Source organism: Pseudophryne corroboree, chromosome 1 (genome assembly GCF_028390025.1).
Source record: "Pseudophryne corroboree isolate aPseCor3 chromosome 1, aPseCor3.hap2, whole genome shotgun sequence".
NCBI lineage: Eukaryota > Metazoa > Chordata > Amphibia > Anura > Myobatrachidae > Pseudophryne > Pseudophryne corroboree.
In genome coordinates, this window is record NC_086444.1 from 79,004,759 (window position 1) to 79,020,901 (window position 16,143).

Here is a 16,143-nt window from a genome sequence, read left to right on the forward strand (position 1 = left end):
GTCACATACTGCTAGTGGGAGTGGCTACATGACACTAGTGGCGTGGCCACACGACAGCCCCTCTTTTTTTGGAATCTGGAGGCAAGGCTAAAAATATATAGTGATACCTCCAGTATAGAAATATATAGTGATACCTCCAGTATAATAGAAATATATAGTGATACCTCCCGTATAATAGAAATATATAGTAATGCCCCCAATTTAATAACAATATATAGTAATGCCTCCATTATAACAGGAAAATACAGCCACTGTCGCACTCCCAGTAACCCTGACAAAGTGGGAGGAGCTGTCATGCTGCCAAGCACCATGGTCTTGTTGCTTTGTGGCACATTATAATTGTGGTAATGGCAAAGTGTGTGGCAGGTGGTACTGCGTACCCGCTGCCAAATTCTTAAGGATACTCTGTTTCCGAGCGTACCCGCATACTTGCACCGCTGATAGTACTATTACTATAGCTGCCGCCACATCATGCAGTTTAAGGGTCAGGGCAAAGCTGCTGCACATGCCCTATGGAGCCCTCAGTCAGTGCACTACCGGGAAGAAGTAACAGGAGCCTTACCATAAGGTGGGAGAATGTGTTCTTAGAAAATGCAGTACTGGTCCAATTATGTAATTTTTAATTTATTTATTATTGGATGTTTATCCTTTTTCTGACCACCTATCTTATATTATTTAAATCTGTTTGTAACAGCCTATAATTTAGACCAGGGATGGGGAACCTTCGGCCCTCCAGCTGTTGTTGAACTACACATCCCAGCATGCCCTGCAACAGTTTTAGCATGGCCAAATAGCAAAACTGTAGCAAGGCATGCTGGTACGTGTAGTTCAACAACAGCCGGAGGTCCGAAGGTTCCCCATCCCTGATTTAGACCATCTATAGTGTTAAATCGTAACACTGTATTCCATACAGTATCCAGTGAATAAAAAGACCAATGTACATTAATGGTCAGTGACATTACTAGGCTCTTCTACCACTCCCTCAGACTCCAGCACTTGCTTCAATGTTCCGCAGAGTGGGAGATTGTGGATTGCATTTGGAAACCCCCCTCTAGAATTCCTGCATTTGCCACTGCAGCTATGGCGTCACTTATGAGTGTGTGCCCAGCACCTACGGAGGTGCTTGGCTTCCCTCAAGATCGCTAGTAAATGTGAATAGATGCCATGTGGCGGCAACGGCAAGCTGTTTCAGCAGCGGAGCGCCGCTAAAGGGTCAGGGCACATTTGGGCGCGACGTCCTGCAAAAATAGCCTAGCGTGAACTACAGATGAGCGGGTTCAGTTCTCAGAGAACCGAACCACCCCTGAACCTAGGGCATCCAGAACCATCCGAGCCACAGCTCGGATGTCCCTGCCTGCCCCGGATCCCCAATCGAGGCACAACATTAGGATTCCACTGTCGGATCCTGAGGTTTTGTCTCGGACGCTGGTCTCCATAGTAACCTATGTAAGTCCACTGATTGGCTGAGAGAGCTGTCTGTCACGGCTCTCAGCCGATCAGCGTTTCCCCATAGGCTACAATGGCCCCAAGATAGATGCCCCCACAGCGCTAATGGCGCCGCCCGCACTGCCAACACCGCCGCCCGCACTGCCGACACCACCACCCGCACTGCCGACACTCCCGCACTGCTGACACTGCCGGCACCCCTGCACTGAGGACACTTCCAGCACTCCCGTATTGCCGATACTGCCGGCACCCCTACACTGAGGACACTTTCGGCACTCCCACACTGCCGCATCCCTGAACTCCTGCACTGAGGACACCTCCAGTACTCCCGCATTGCCGACACTGCCGGCACCCCTGCACTGAGTACACTTCCGGCACTCCCACACTGCCATACCCCTGAACTCCTGCACTGAGGACACCTCCAGCACTCCTGCATTGCCGACACTGCCGGCACCCTTGCACTGAGGACTCTGCCAGATCTCCTGCACTAAGGACACCTCCGGTACTCCCGCATTGCCAACACTGCCGGCACCCCTGCACTGAGGACACTGCCAGCACTCCCACGCTGCCGACACTGCCGCCACCCGGCACTGGCGACACTGCCAGCACCCCTGCACTGGGGACACTTCTGGCACTGCCGACACTGCCGGCACCCCTGAATTCCTGCACTGAGGACACCTCCAGCACTCCTGCATTGCCAACACTGCTGGCACAACTGCACTGAGGACTCTGCCAGGACTCCTGCACTGAGAACAACTCAGGCACTCCCGCATTGCCGACACTGCCAGCACCCCTGTACTGAGGACACTGCTGGCACTCATGCACTAAGGACACCTCCAGCACTCCCGCAATTGGCGACACTGCAGGCACCACCACACTGAAAACACAGCTGACAACCCCGCACTGAGGACCCTCTGTCACAGTAAGTGCACTATTGGTGTATCTAACCTGCACTGTATCTGACCTGCACTGTAACCAATGCTGTATCTGACCAACACTGTATCTGACCCACATTGTATTTGACCTGCACTGAAACCCATGCTGTATCCGACCTGCACTGTAACCCATGCTGTATCTGAACAACACTGTATCCGACCCACATTGTATTTGACCTGCACTGAAACCCGTGCTGTATCTGACCTACACTGCACCCGACCCGCATTGTATTCGACTCGCACTGTATCCAACCAACACTGTATTTGACCTGCGCTGTATCCAACCCACACTGTATTCAACCTGCGCTGTATCCAACCCACACTGAGTCTACACAAAAAGAAAACCAATAATAGCAGCGCTGAATTCAATTAATACTAAAAATTAAAAAATGAGATGGATTGAATGAAAACAGATTAAAAAATGTATTAATAACTCTGATTAATAACCAATTAAAAGTCAATGTGACCACCGGCAGAATGAGTGAACCAGAAATGTCCGTTCCTTTTAAATAACTGGACACCAGTTTAGGCAGAATATACAGGCTTAGGAACTGATTGCACAGTCCCGAAAAGGGTTATTACCGCTTCTTAGGCCGCTGGAGGGAGAAATATCCCATGGATGATCCTTCAATTGGGAGTTGATAGCATATTCTCAATCCTCACCAGTATGCGGAGCTTGACTTGCGGGATGGTCCTAAGTACGCCTGTTAATATCCACCAAATAGCAAACTCTGGGCATCCAGTATGGTCCGGGCACTGGTTCAGCAACAAAGCAACGGTGATCAGGGTGGCACCTGACGCGTTTCGCTGCAGGTCCTGCAGCTTTTTCAAAGGTGATCTATCTTGTGTGGAGGCAGAGTATTTATACCTGTGGTGATCATTGATCAATCCACACCTGTTCTCACAATCCATCTCAATTAACCATCATTTTCATAAAAACACTTCGTTATTCATATATTTATTATCTCAATTTCATAAATATTAGACTCAGCAGGGAAAAAAACCTTTTTACTTGTTCCTAATTCAAATAAAAACAATTTACAATATTATTCCTCATATTTTACTTCCGGGTAAATGACCATGTGACCATGATATGTATGCAGTTGCTAGGCAACTGCATAATAACTTCCGGGTTATGTGGACACTATTTCCTGTTTCATATTTTACTTCCGGGTAAATGGCCATGTGACCATGATATGTATGCAGTTGCTAGGCAACTGCATAATAACTTCCGGGTTATGTGGACACTATTTCCTGTTTCATATTTTACTTCTGGGTAAATGACCATGTGACCATGATATGTATGCAGTTGCTAGGCAACTGCATAATAACTTCCGGGTTATGTGGACACTATTTCCTGTTTCGTATTTTACTTCCGGGTAAATGACCATGTGACCATGATATGTATGCAGTTGCTAGGCAACTGCATAATAACTTCCGGGTTATGTGGACACTATTTCCTGTTTCATATCATATAGGTAGAAACAACATCCACTATTGTATAAATGTAATGTTAGGGGATCTTGCAATAAAGGTTACTTTTCACCTTATTTTTTTTGTTTTGTTATTGTCGCATCTCTTTATTCGAACTGGCATCAGCATTCCTAGGTAACAAAAAAGGTGGTCGTGTAATAACAACACGTGACTAGCCTCAGAGCTTCCGCTTATCTTTACTCGGGCTGGCATAGGCGTTGCTAGGTGACAGAGAAGCGGTCACGTGATATCAACACGTGACTCGCCTCGGGACTTCAGCTTATAATAAACAAGATGGGTTGCTACCGTTACTTATCTTTACTCGGGCTGGCATAGGTGTTGCTAGGTGACAGAGAAGCGGTCACGTGATATCAACACGTGACTCGCCTCGAAACTTCCGCTTATAGTAAACAAGATGGATTGCTAAGTTACGGGTTGCGGTCACGTGGTATTCCCACGTGACTGGCTTCTAACATTCCCACTTGATGTGACGTCAGACCCTCTGAAAATAAAGTTGTGAGCCATGATAATCAATTGAGAGAGGAATGTTTTAAATTGGAAGATTTACTAAAATCAGAAATTAGAAATTGGTTGGATACTGTCAATATGCAAAGTATATAGACAAGGAGATTATTCCCAGAGGCCTAAGGCTCTCAAAACCTTCTGTTTTTCAAGAAAGTGAGGAATATCAAAGTAGGTGGAACTCACTGCTAGATAAATGTTCCTTTAATCTGATGGAGCTTGTGATTGAATATAGGACACAGAAACTTAAAAATATTGAAACTGAAATAGAGGCTCTGAAGATTAAATTAGAGCCATATAGTCACAGTAATGAATTTAAAGAAAGAGATGAAGCCATCACAGATAGGGTCTCAAAGTTTGAGAAAGCTGTTATTGAAACTAAATGTAAAAAGTTCCAACGTGACATAGAAGACTACAAGTCAGACTGTGTAAGAACATTTAGACAACAGAGACATCCAAATTCCCAAAATCAACACCCTGTTGTAGAAAAGAGCACCCGTCAAGATAGAGGTCGCTATACAGATAGACAACAGGACACCCCTAGATTTCCATCGAAAAATAGGACTAGACAGACACAGCCTTTTTATGGCCCCACCTCTAATTATTCGTCCAGAAGAAAACCTTCTGAAGATGACTATAAATTCAGTAGGACACCATTAAGAGAGGATAGGACACCTACTAGAGAGTTAGGTGCAAGACCAAAATCATACACAGAAAGGATGTCAAAACAGGATTCCCATTTTTTAGAACAGCGCAAAAAGGGAACCCAGTTTTTAGACAGGGAAAGACAGGGAGAATCAGGAAAGAGGGGGAGAGCCAACAGCGCAGGGGAAGAAGAGGGGGTCGGAAGGAAGCATTCAAGAAATTAAAAGCTCTGAGAAAGCAGACACAACCACAAACTGTATTCAATCTATCTTCTAAAAAACTCACCGAGAACGAATTACAAGTGCTTAATAAGGGTTTAAAATTCTCTCCCTCTGCTCCCCCGAACATTTTCAACCTATTTGTTGAACTAAACCGTTTTGTGAGAACACTTTGTAGAAAAAAATACTTTGCACGACAAACACTCCTGAAAAACAAAGATAATTCTTACCCGATAGTTCTCGATATAGAGGATTTAACAGCCTTGGAAGCGCTAAATGACCTTTTAGAGGAGAATCCCATTAATACAACTAAACCAGTAAAACTATTTGATGTGAACTCTAGACAGAATAAATTCAAGAATAGATCAGAATTTTATCCTATAAAATCGAAAGGATCAAGCATCGACAGTTTCTATAAAACAACATTAGATGAATTTAAAAACCTTTGCTCTAATAACACAAAAATGACCAGAAAACCTAATAATCTTAATAAATGGGAGAAACATGCAATACGGAATCTAACTAAGGACAGTTCCATTGTAATAAAACAAGCTGATAAGGGGGGAGGGTTAGTCATACAAGATCGAGCCGACTATGAGGAAGAAGCCCTTAGACAGCTAAACGATACTATTTTTTACAAAAAACTACCCAGAGACCCCACAGCTGCTTTTCTGTTGACCATTCATGATCTTTTAACCAGGGCCTTGGATGACAATATTATCTCCTAGGATGAGTATAATTTTCTTTTGTGCACTCACCCGACCGTTCCCATTTACTATCACCTCACCAAAATTCACAAGTCCCTCACTTCACCACCCGGTCGCCCTATTATTTCAGGTATAAATTCACTCACTTCTAATTTGTCACAGTATGTCGATTCTTTTTTACAGCCACGGGTTTGTAAGTTAAAGTCACATATTAAAGACACGACACATTTTCTTAATTTAATTGGTGACATCGAGTGGAGGGAGACCTATGCGTTCCTCACACTCGATGTACAAAGTTTATACACCAATATTCCCCACGAATTAGGGGTCAGCACCCTAGCCAAAAGGCTAACTAAAGATGATGATTTGTCTAAAAAACATCAGAAATTTCTACTGGACTCTGTATCTTTCATATTACAGCACAATTATTTTTTATTTCTTGACACTTTATCTTCAGGTGATGGGAACGGCCATGGGAACCAGGTTCGCGCCCAGCTATGCCAATCTCTACATGGGCGAGGTCGAAGACCAGCTCGTGTGGGGGGGCGGCTTTGGCGCGAGCCTGGTTCTCTATGGCCGGTATATAGATGATTTGTTTATTATTTGGGATGGGGACTGCACATCTGCACAATTATTTGTTAATCACCTTAATTTGAATAATTTCAATTTAACATTCACCCACACTTATCATCCTAAAGAAATCACATTTCTTGATATATCCTTGGAGATTAATAATAATCAGATTTGCACTTCAAACTTTTCCAAGGAAGTGGGCACTGATGCATATTTGCACTTCAGAAGTGCCCACCACATGCCCTGGAAAAAGAGCATTCCTAAAAGTCAATTTTTGCGGATCAGAAGGAACTGCTCAGATTTGGGTTCCTTTGAGAAACAAGCTAGTAAGATGTCTGATTCCTTTATCGCTAGAGGATATCCCAAAACCCTTGTGACTACTGCCTTACAAGCAGTGAGAAGATTAGACAGAAATCAACTATTATTATCAAATAAAAAGAAAAAAGAGAAGGTGAGAATTAATGGAGAGGAAGAGGTTGCATTCATTTCCATGTTTAATAACTGTCACAGTGAGATTAAGCATATTGTTGAAAAGAACTATAATATTTTGAAACAGGATGTTTATCTCTCCTCATGTTTACCGCAGAACCCACGTTTTATTTTTCGTAAAAGTAAATCTCTAAAAAACCTTTTGGCCCCAAGTTCCTTAAAAATTCCTAAAGAATCCACAAAAGGTGCTATGGAAGGTTGTGAGTGGTTAAAATCACATAATAAAATTAAAGGGTGCTATAAATGTGGTAAAAACAGATGCATCACTTGTAATTATATTCAAAACAAAACAACTCAAGTACAGGTTGAGTATCCCTTATCCAAAATGCTTGGGACCAGAAGTATTTTGGATATCGGATTTTTCCGTATTTTGGAATAATTGCATACCATAATGAGATATCATGGCGATGGGGCCTAAGTCTAGGCACAGAATGCATTTATGTTTCATATACACCTTATACACACAGCCCGAAGGTCATTTTAACCAATATTTTTAATAACTTTGTGCATTAAACAAAGTGTGTGTACATTCACACAATTCAATTAGGTTTCATATACACCTTATACACACAGCTTGAAGGTCATTTAATACAATATTTTTAATAACTTTGTGTATTAAACAAAGTTTGTGTACATTGAGCCATCAGAAAACAAAGGTTTCACTATCTCACTCTCATTCAAAAAATTCCGTATTTCGGAATATTCCGTATTTCGGAATATTTGGATATGGGATACTCAACCTGTATTGATAGATGATCAAAGTGAAAAATTTTATGAAATTAAGAGCTATATAAATTGTGAAACATCGTATGTAATATATTTACTAACATGTGGATGCAGAAAGAAATACGTAGGTCGAACTACCCGCACTCTTAAGACAAGATTCCTAGAGCACCGTAGAAATATTCTTCACAAAATTCAAACACATAGTGTATCTAGACATTACAGTGAGTGCCATCAGGGGGATCCAGCTTGCCTCAAATTGGTGGGTCTTGAATTTATTCCCAGAACCCTTAGGGGGGGGGGGGGGGGGATAGATTTTGGAAGCTTTGTAAACAAGAAGTCATGTGGATGTTTAGGATGAATAGTATTCACCCTGAGGGACTGAATGACTCAGTGGAACTAAATACAGTTATTTGATACATACTGTTTTTTCTATACTCAATAATGATATAAAAGAATAAAGGTAGAGAAATAAAGGGGTTCTTCTCCATTAGGCACTAAGTGCATAATAGGCCATGAGAGATCTTGACAGTTCTATTTTAACCATCTGTGGGATAGCAATATCATCTTTAAGGGTAGGTTTAGGGGGGACATTCTCATCGTGGAATGAGTCTTAACCACTACCTTTAATAATATAAAAGCTATTCTTGAATTGCTTTTGTAGATTGAAGATATATGCATTTGTTTTTGTCTGTATTTGTATATAAATCACGAAACAGAGTTGCAATTATGTTACTAACTATGTATACATTAATTTATCTGTGTGCTATAAATTTCAGATGTGCTGTAGCATCATTAAGCCAAATGTAATTTTCTGACAAATTAAACATCTGTATATCAGTGCACTGTGTTACTAGGTAACAGGGTGTTTTTTTTATGGTTTATGTAATCTGGAATAATGACCACGTGACTTATATAAACTAAAGTCCCTAAGAAATAGGTATAATCAACATGTGCTATAAAAGCACTAAATTAAGAACTTTACGTGGGTCAAATAATGAGTCACGTGACTACAATTATTGCTTCCAAGAAATTTTAATACGTCACATCAAGTGGGAATGTTAGAAGCCAGTCACGTGGGAATACCACGTGACCGCAACCCGTAACTTAGCAATCCATCTTGTTTACTATAAGCGGAAGTTTCGAGGTGAGTCACGTGTTGATATCACGTGACCGCTTCTCTGTCACCTAGCAACACCTATGCCAGCCCGAGTAAAGATAAGTAACGGTAGCAACCCATCTTGTTTATTATAAGCTGAAGTCCCGAGGCGAGTCACGTGTTGATATCACGTGACCGCTTCTCTGTCACCTAGCAACGCCGATGCCAGCCCGAGTAAAGATAAGCGGAAGCTCTGAGGCTAGTCACGTGTTGTTATCACACGACCCCCTTTTTTGTTACCTAGGAATGCTGATGCCAGTTCGAATAAAGAGATGCGACAATAACAAAAAAAAAAAAAAATAAGGTGAAAAGTAACCTTTATTGCAAAATCCCCTAACATTACATTTATACAATAGTGGATGTTGTTTTACCTATATGATATGAAACAGGAAATAGTGTCCACATAACCCGGAAGTTATTATGCAGTTGCCTAGCAACTGCATACATATCATGGTCACATGGCCATTTACCCGGAAGTAAAATATGAAACAGGAAATAGTGTCCACATAACCCAGAAGTTATTATGCAGTTGCCTAGCAACTGCATACATATCATGGTCACATGGTCATTTACCCGGAAGTAAAATATGAGGAATAATATTGTAAATTGTTTTTATTTGAATTAGGAACAAGTAAAAAGGTTTTTTGCCCTGCTGAGTCTAATATTTATGAAATTGAGATAATAAATATATGAATAACAAAGTGTTTTTATGAAAATTATGGTTAATTGAGATGGATTGTGAGAACAGGTGTGGATTGATCAATGATCACCACAGGTGTAAATACTCTGCCTCCACACAAGATAGATCACCTTTGAAAAAGCTGCAGGACCTGCAGCGAAACGCGTCAGGTGCCACCCTGATCACCGTTGCTTTGTTGCTGAACCAGTGCCCGGACCATACTGGATGCCCAGAGTTTGCTATTTGGTGGATTTTAACAGGCGTACTTAGGACCATCCCGCAAGTCAAGCTCCGCATACTGGTGAGGATTGAGAATATGCTATCAACTCCCAATTGAAGGATCATCCATGGGATATTTCTCCCTCCAGCGGCCTAAGAAGCGGTAATAACCCTTTTCGGGACTGTGCAATCAGTTCCTAAGCCTGTATATTCTGCCTAAACTGGTGTCCAGTTATTTAAAAGGAACGGACATTTCTGGTTCACTCATTCTGCCGGTGGTCACATTGACTTTTAATTGGTTATTAATCAGAGTTATTAATACATTTTTTAATCTGTTTTCATTCAATCCATCTCATTTTTTAATTTTTAGTATTAATTGAATTCAGCGCTGCTATTATTGGTTTTCTTTTTGTGTATGCTTAGGTATCAGGATTGACTAATCCTGTTATATAGCAGCAGCATTAGAACAACAGCCCATATTGCGCCCGAGCACCGTTCTTGGTATTTTCCATCTGTTGCACCCACACTGAGTCTAACCTGCGCTGTATCCAACCCACACTGTATTTGATCCGCACTGTAAGCTGCACTTTATACGGCCCACGCTGTATCTGACCAACAATATAGACAACTCACAATATATGTGACCCATACTGTATCTGACCTGCACTTTATCTCGCACTGTATCCGATGCGCACTGTATCTGACCTTGCACTGTAGCCAACCCTCACTGTATGCAGCACACACTGTATCCAACCTGCACTGTAGCCTACCCTGTATCCAACCCACACTCTGACCTGCACTGTATCCGACCTGTACTGTATCTTGCACTGTATCCAACATTACGCTGTAGCCAACGCGCACTATATCCAACCCGCACCCCCACCTGCACTGTATCCGACTTGCATTGTGTGCGATCTGCACTATATACAACCCGCAATGAATTCCACCTACATTGTATCTGACCTGCCTTGTATCCACCTGCACTGTATCTGACCCACACTGTAACCTGCATTGTACCCGACCCGCTTTGTATCCAACCTGCACTGTAAACCTGCACTGACCTGCACTGTATCCGACCAGCACTGTAACCTGGTCAGTATTTAACTGTGTGTCCCAAAGTATTCCGCACTGTCCTACACAGGTACAGATTGCTGTTTTTTGTAATTAGGGAGAATTTGGGGAGCTGCTCGACAAAATGGCTGATTGATCAGGGCTTTACATGGGCACAAAATGCCTGTCATCAGGGACCCAGGGCCCCCAGGAGGAAGGTACAGACTGGGCACTGAGAATAGGCATGTGCTGGGGGCATGTGCACTTGTGTAGGGGGCATCAATGTCCACTGTTGCTATTTTACACATGGTTTAGGTTTTTTTTTTTATTTGCTGTTTGGTAACTACTTCAGAGCAATGATATTGTACACACGATACTGACGAAATTTCTGTGTTGGATTGTTTTCTATTGGTTTGATTGGTTATTGCTAATACAGTACTAATTTGTAAAACATTTTTAAACAGAAATAACTGCCGTGTTTGTACCGCTGCTCTGTTGCTTAGTTTAGCCAGCCAGGCTTTGGCCTACAGTATGTTGGTGACCAATATTGTGAGGTGGTCAAAATTGACTGGAAATGAGTGGAGATTAATTTTATTGAGGTTAATAATACTGTAGGAGCAAAATTACCCCCAAATTCTGTGATTTTAGCTGTTTTTATGTTTTTTTCAAAAATCATCCAGAACCAAAACCAAAACACGAAAGGGTGGTTTTGGCAAAACCAACCCAAAACCAAAACATGAAAAGTGCCCGCCACACATCTCTAGCGTGAACTAGTGTCTCTGGCCATGCTGGAACCTATGTCAAATATATCTATTATATACAGTAGTCTTTGTGTCTGCCTGCATGTTCATTATAAATGCATTTTCTAGTTCAGGAGTGAGTAATGGAGTCAGGGCCGCCATCAAGGGGGTGCCCTGTGCACAGTTGTCCCGAGCCCGGCCACTCTAACAGAGTGGAGGGCCTGGGCTGCTCAAACAGGCAGCCGTGGATATTCCCGGCGGGACACGTCACTGACCACGGCTGGCCGCCTGGCTGACTCTACCAGTACCAGTTAATTGTTTGTTACACACTGCTCACTCGCTCATATTGCCCTTGACTAAAGATGCCGCCCGACGTCCGCCTGTCATTCTGCGCTCAGCCACCCACTACCGTATACCGTTGCCCGCCGCTCCCCTTCTGCTGAGCCTCAGCCAGGCAGCCTGCCCTGCACTGTCGGTCAGACTCAGGTCAGTGCAGCAGCAGCTATCATCACCCGCCGCCCGCCGCCGATGATCAATCAGGCTCAGCTGTGCCTGTTTAAATAAAGTTTTTTGTGTTCTAGATGCAGCGTGACGTCATGACGTCACGCACGTCAGAAAAGAGGAGCCTGAGAAGACTGAAGAGCTACCTAGGACTGGAATCTAAGGTAGATGCTAGAATCAAGTGGGCTAAGGGACCTTTTCCGTAAGGGGGAGGAGTTACGACGCAAGGGGGAGGAGCTAGGCCAGCGGGATAGTTCCTCTACTATCCACGCCACCAACTATTACCTTTAGTAATTAGGTGGTGAGCGGAGCGGAGCGGAGCGAGCCACCGTGCCCGAAGCGTGGCGAGCGAAGCGAGCCCGCGAGGGTACTTTTCGGGTACCTTGTTCGCCCGTAGCTCCTCCCCCTGGTGACGTAGCTCCTCCGCTCAATACGTCACAAGGTCCCTTCAGCCCCTCCGATATAGAACCAACCTAGGACTGGAGTCAGGACAGCCAGGAACAGCGAGAGAGCAGAGAGAGGAGGACTCTCAGGACGGATTTGGAAAGGTAAGTATGTTTTTTTTGTGTGTTTGTAATTGTTTGTGATTCTTTGAAGGGGGTCCGGGGCTGGCTCAGGCAGCTGTAATGAGAATTTTAAACAAAAAAACAGGAAACTGCGCTTCAAAACAGTAGTGCTTCAACTGCTGCTCGGGTGGTCACCTCACCCCCAAAGATAGATACAATATAGTAGGGTTTTGCAGCTGTGCGCACCTCTGGGATGAAGAGAATCAATTATTTAAACTGATTGCAAACCATAAAATTCATTAATTCAGTCCAAGATCTTCAAATGTTCAGATGTAAATCCTCTTCTTTATAAAACCTCTAAAGCAGATAGATACACACTCATCCACCTCTCTGATGCTGCAGACATCCCATTATGTGTATCCAAAGAAGATCCATTGATTGCTGAAAGGGGTTCAATCTCCAAGAGGAGAGGGTCATATTGGGAGAAAACAAAAGACTTCCCATCTGAGGAAGATTCAGTTAATACTGGCACTAGAAAAAGTATCTCCCCTGATTTTTACTCTGGAGATTGAACCCCTTTCAGCAGTCAATGGATCTTCTTTGCGGGGTTTCGCGGAATGACGCAGTTGCGTCGTGACGACACGACGCAATCGTGTCATTCCGCTAAACCCCGCCCCCCAAGCAGGAGTACTTGGGAAGAGGGAGGAGGGGGAGACAAGCTGGAAGGAGGAGGCAGCCGGCGCGAGGGTCGAGAGGCGGCCCGACCTGAAGAGCGGCAATAGAGCCTCTTCTTCATATGTAAGTAGTCTCTCTACCCCCCCCTCCCTTCGTTCTCCCCCACTTGACACTTGCCTGCCGTACTGTGTAAAATGGGGACACTTGTCTACATAATGTGTAAAATGGGGACACTTGTCTGCCGTACTGTGTAAAATGGGGACACTTGTCTGCCGTACTGTGTAAAATGGGGACACGCCTACATAATGTGTAAAATGGGGACACTTGTCTGCCGTACTGTGTAAAATGGGGACATTTGCCTGCCGTACTGTGTAAAATGGGGACACTTGCCTGCCGTACTGTGTAAAATGGGGACACTTGCCTGCCGTACTGTGTAAAATGGGGACTCTTGCCTGCCGTAAAGTGTAAAATGGGGTGTCTTGTCTACCGTAATGTGTAAAATGGGGACTCTTGCCTGCCGTAATGTGTAAAATGGGGACTCTTGCCTGCCGCACTGTGTAAAACGGGGACTCTTGCCTGCCGCACTGTGTAAAATGGGGACTCTTGCCTGCGTAATGTGTAAAATGGGGACTCTTGCCTGCCGTACTGTGTAAAATGGGGACACTTGCCTGCCGTACTGTGTAAAATGGGGACACTTGCCTGCCGCACTATGTAAAATTGGGACTCTTGCCTGCCGCACTGTATAAAATAGGGACTCTTGCCTGCCGCACTGTGTAAAATGGGGACACGTGTCTGCTGTAATGTGTAAAATAGGGACTCTTGCATGCCGTACTGTGTAAAATGGGGACTCTTGCCTGCCGTATTGTGTAAAATGGGGAGTCTTGCCTGCGTAATGTGTAAAATGGGGACTCTTACCTGCCATACTGTGTAGAATGGGGACTCTTGCCTGCTGTACTGTATAAAATGGGGACTCTTGCCTGCCGTAATGTGTACAATGGGGACATTTGCCTGCCATAATGTGTAAAATGGGGACCCTTGCCTGCCATCATGTGTAAAATGGGGACACTTGCCTGCCATCATGTGTAAAATGGGGACACTTGCCTGCCGTAGTGTGTAAAATGGGGACTTTTGATTTTTTTTTTATTCCTGTGGTGGCCGTAATGATATCAGATGTGACCACGCCCATTTTAATGAGACCACGTCCATTTAATAAGGCCACGCCCCCTTGACGGGAGCGCACGGAGGGGGTGCACTTTTTATGTCAATGGGGGGGGGGGGGGGGGGCGCATTTTGAAATCTCGCACTGGGAGCCAAATTGGTTAGAAACAGCCCTGCTCAGCTCTCGAGAGAAAGTGTAGTGAATACTAAGGCCAGTACCCAAAAGTGTTAGTCTACCTGAAAACCAAGTGGATAGATATATTTGAGCTATAAATACGATTAGTGAAGTCAGGAAGCAAGAAGTAGAAAATAAACCAGATTTATACATACTTGCCCATGAAAAAATCTCTCTGGTACTCAGTAAAGAATTCTTCATATTCTTCAAAGTATTTCTTGTCAAGGGAATATGTAGTGACTGGATAAGGGCTGGTTCTCAACTTGTAGCCTAAAAGCACATGACATTAACAGATGTGGTAATATAGTTGCAGTGGCACACACAGGGTTACCCAGAAACCCCCCTGACACATTTATGGCCGGAGCTGGCACTGCTATTAGGTCCCGCCCCCTCATTGCCAAATTCTGCGATTTACAGGTATATGGTGAGGGGGAGGGGCTTATACGATAGGATTCCATTAGTTTCACATAATTTTATCCCCGCCCCCCTCCCAATACCCGTGAAACGCTGCATGTTGCTGCAAGGGGAGAGGTCTAATGACATAGCGCTCAGTCAGTCCCAACCCCTTCTACAACCTGCGGCTGCTGCATGGTAAGCTGCATGGTGTGTGTGTGTGTATACTGTATGTGTGTAGTGTCGGACTGGGGCATGAAGGGCCCACCAGGAAAATACAATCACGGGGCGTTGCCATATGCTGGAAAGGGTGTGGCCATGTGACCAGAGAGGAGTGGCCAGCCATTTTAGGCACCATCTAGCACTGTATATAAAGAAAAAGAGCTCTCTCTCGCTGCCCACTTCAAGCTGTTGTGTATGTGCCTGGGTTACACCAGGAGAGAGCAGTAGTATATGCGCCTGGGATATACCGGGAGAGAACAGTTTTATATGTGCCTGGGTTACACCGGGAGAGAGCAGTAGTATATGTGCCTGGGTTACATCAGGAGAGAACAGTAGTATATGCGCCTATGTTACGCCTGGAGAGAGCAGTAGTATATGTGCCTGGGTTACACCAGGAGAGAGCGGTAGTATATGTGCCTGGGTTACACCGGGAGAGAGCAGGTATATGTGCCTGGGCATGTTTTTATTTATGCACAGCTTCCATTTTATAACAAAATATAAACATTATAATCATATTTACAATTATATACATAATAAATAAATAGAGATCATTACATCATGATATTTACCGTTTACATAACTCAAATATGTTTTCCATCACTTTATCATACTTTCATTTTAAACATTTTCCTTGATCCACATAATTTCTGTGAATCCATTTCAGGAAACCCCCCCAACATTTCCCACTTAGCTGACTCAACATTTAACACACATTTATCCATCTATCATAAACCCTCCACCTCTATACACTCCCACATTTATCCACAATCCTCCCTTCATTCATACCATTCACCCTCCATACATACCGGACTACCAACAAATAATTATAACTAGAGTAACATATCTGCATATTTTAAGGTGTATGCAAACCCCTTCTTTAAAAAAATGAAACAGCAAAACCTAATCAGCTGAGAAAAAGTGACCAGGACAGAAAA

At 43.7% G+C, this 16,143-nt stretch overlaps 1 protein-coding gene across 2 annotated transcripts in view; it reads right to left on the bottom strand.

Annotated features, from left to right (window-relative positions):
• LOC135056112 (UDP-glucuronosyltransferase 3A1-like) overlaps positions 1–16,143 on the bottom strand; it is a 118,487-nt gene that overhangs the window by 42,645 nt on the left and 59,699 nt on the right. Inside the window, exon 3 of one of the 2 annotated variants that reach the window (XM_063960884.1) lies at positions 14,749–14,863. The exons of the other annotated variant lie outside the window; for it this stretch is intronic. Coding sequence (XP_063816954.1) covers positions 14,749–14,863 — 115 coding nt within the window. The remainder of the gene's footprint in view (positions 1–14,748; positions 14,864–16,143) is intronic. 2 annotated transcript variants of the gene reach the window in all.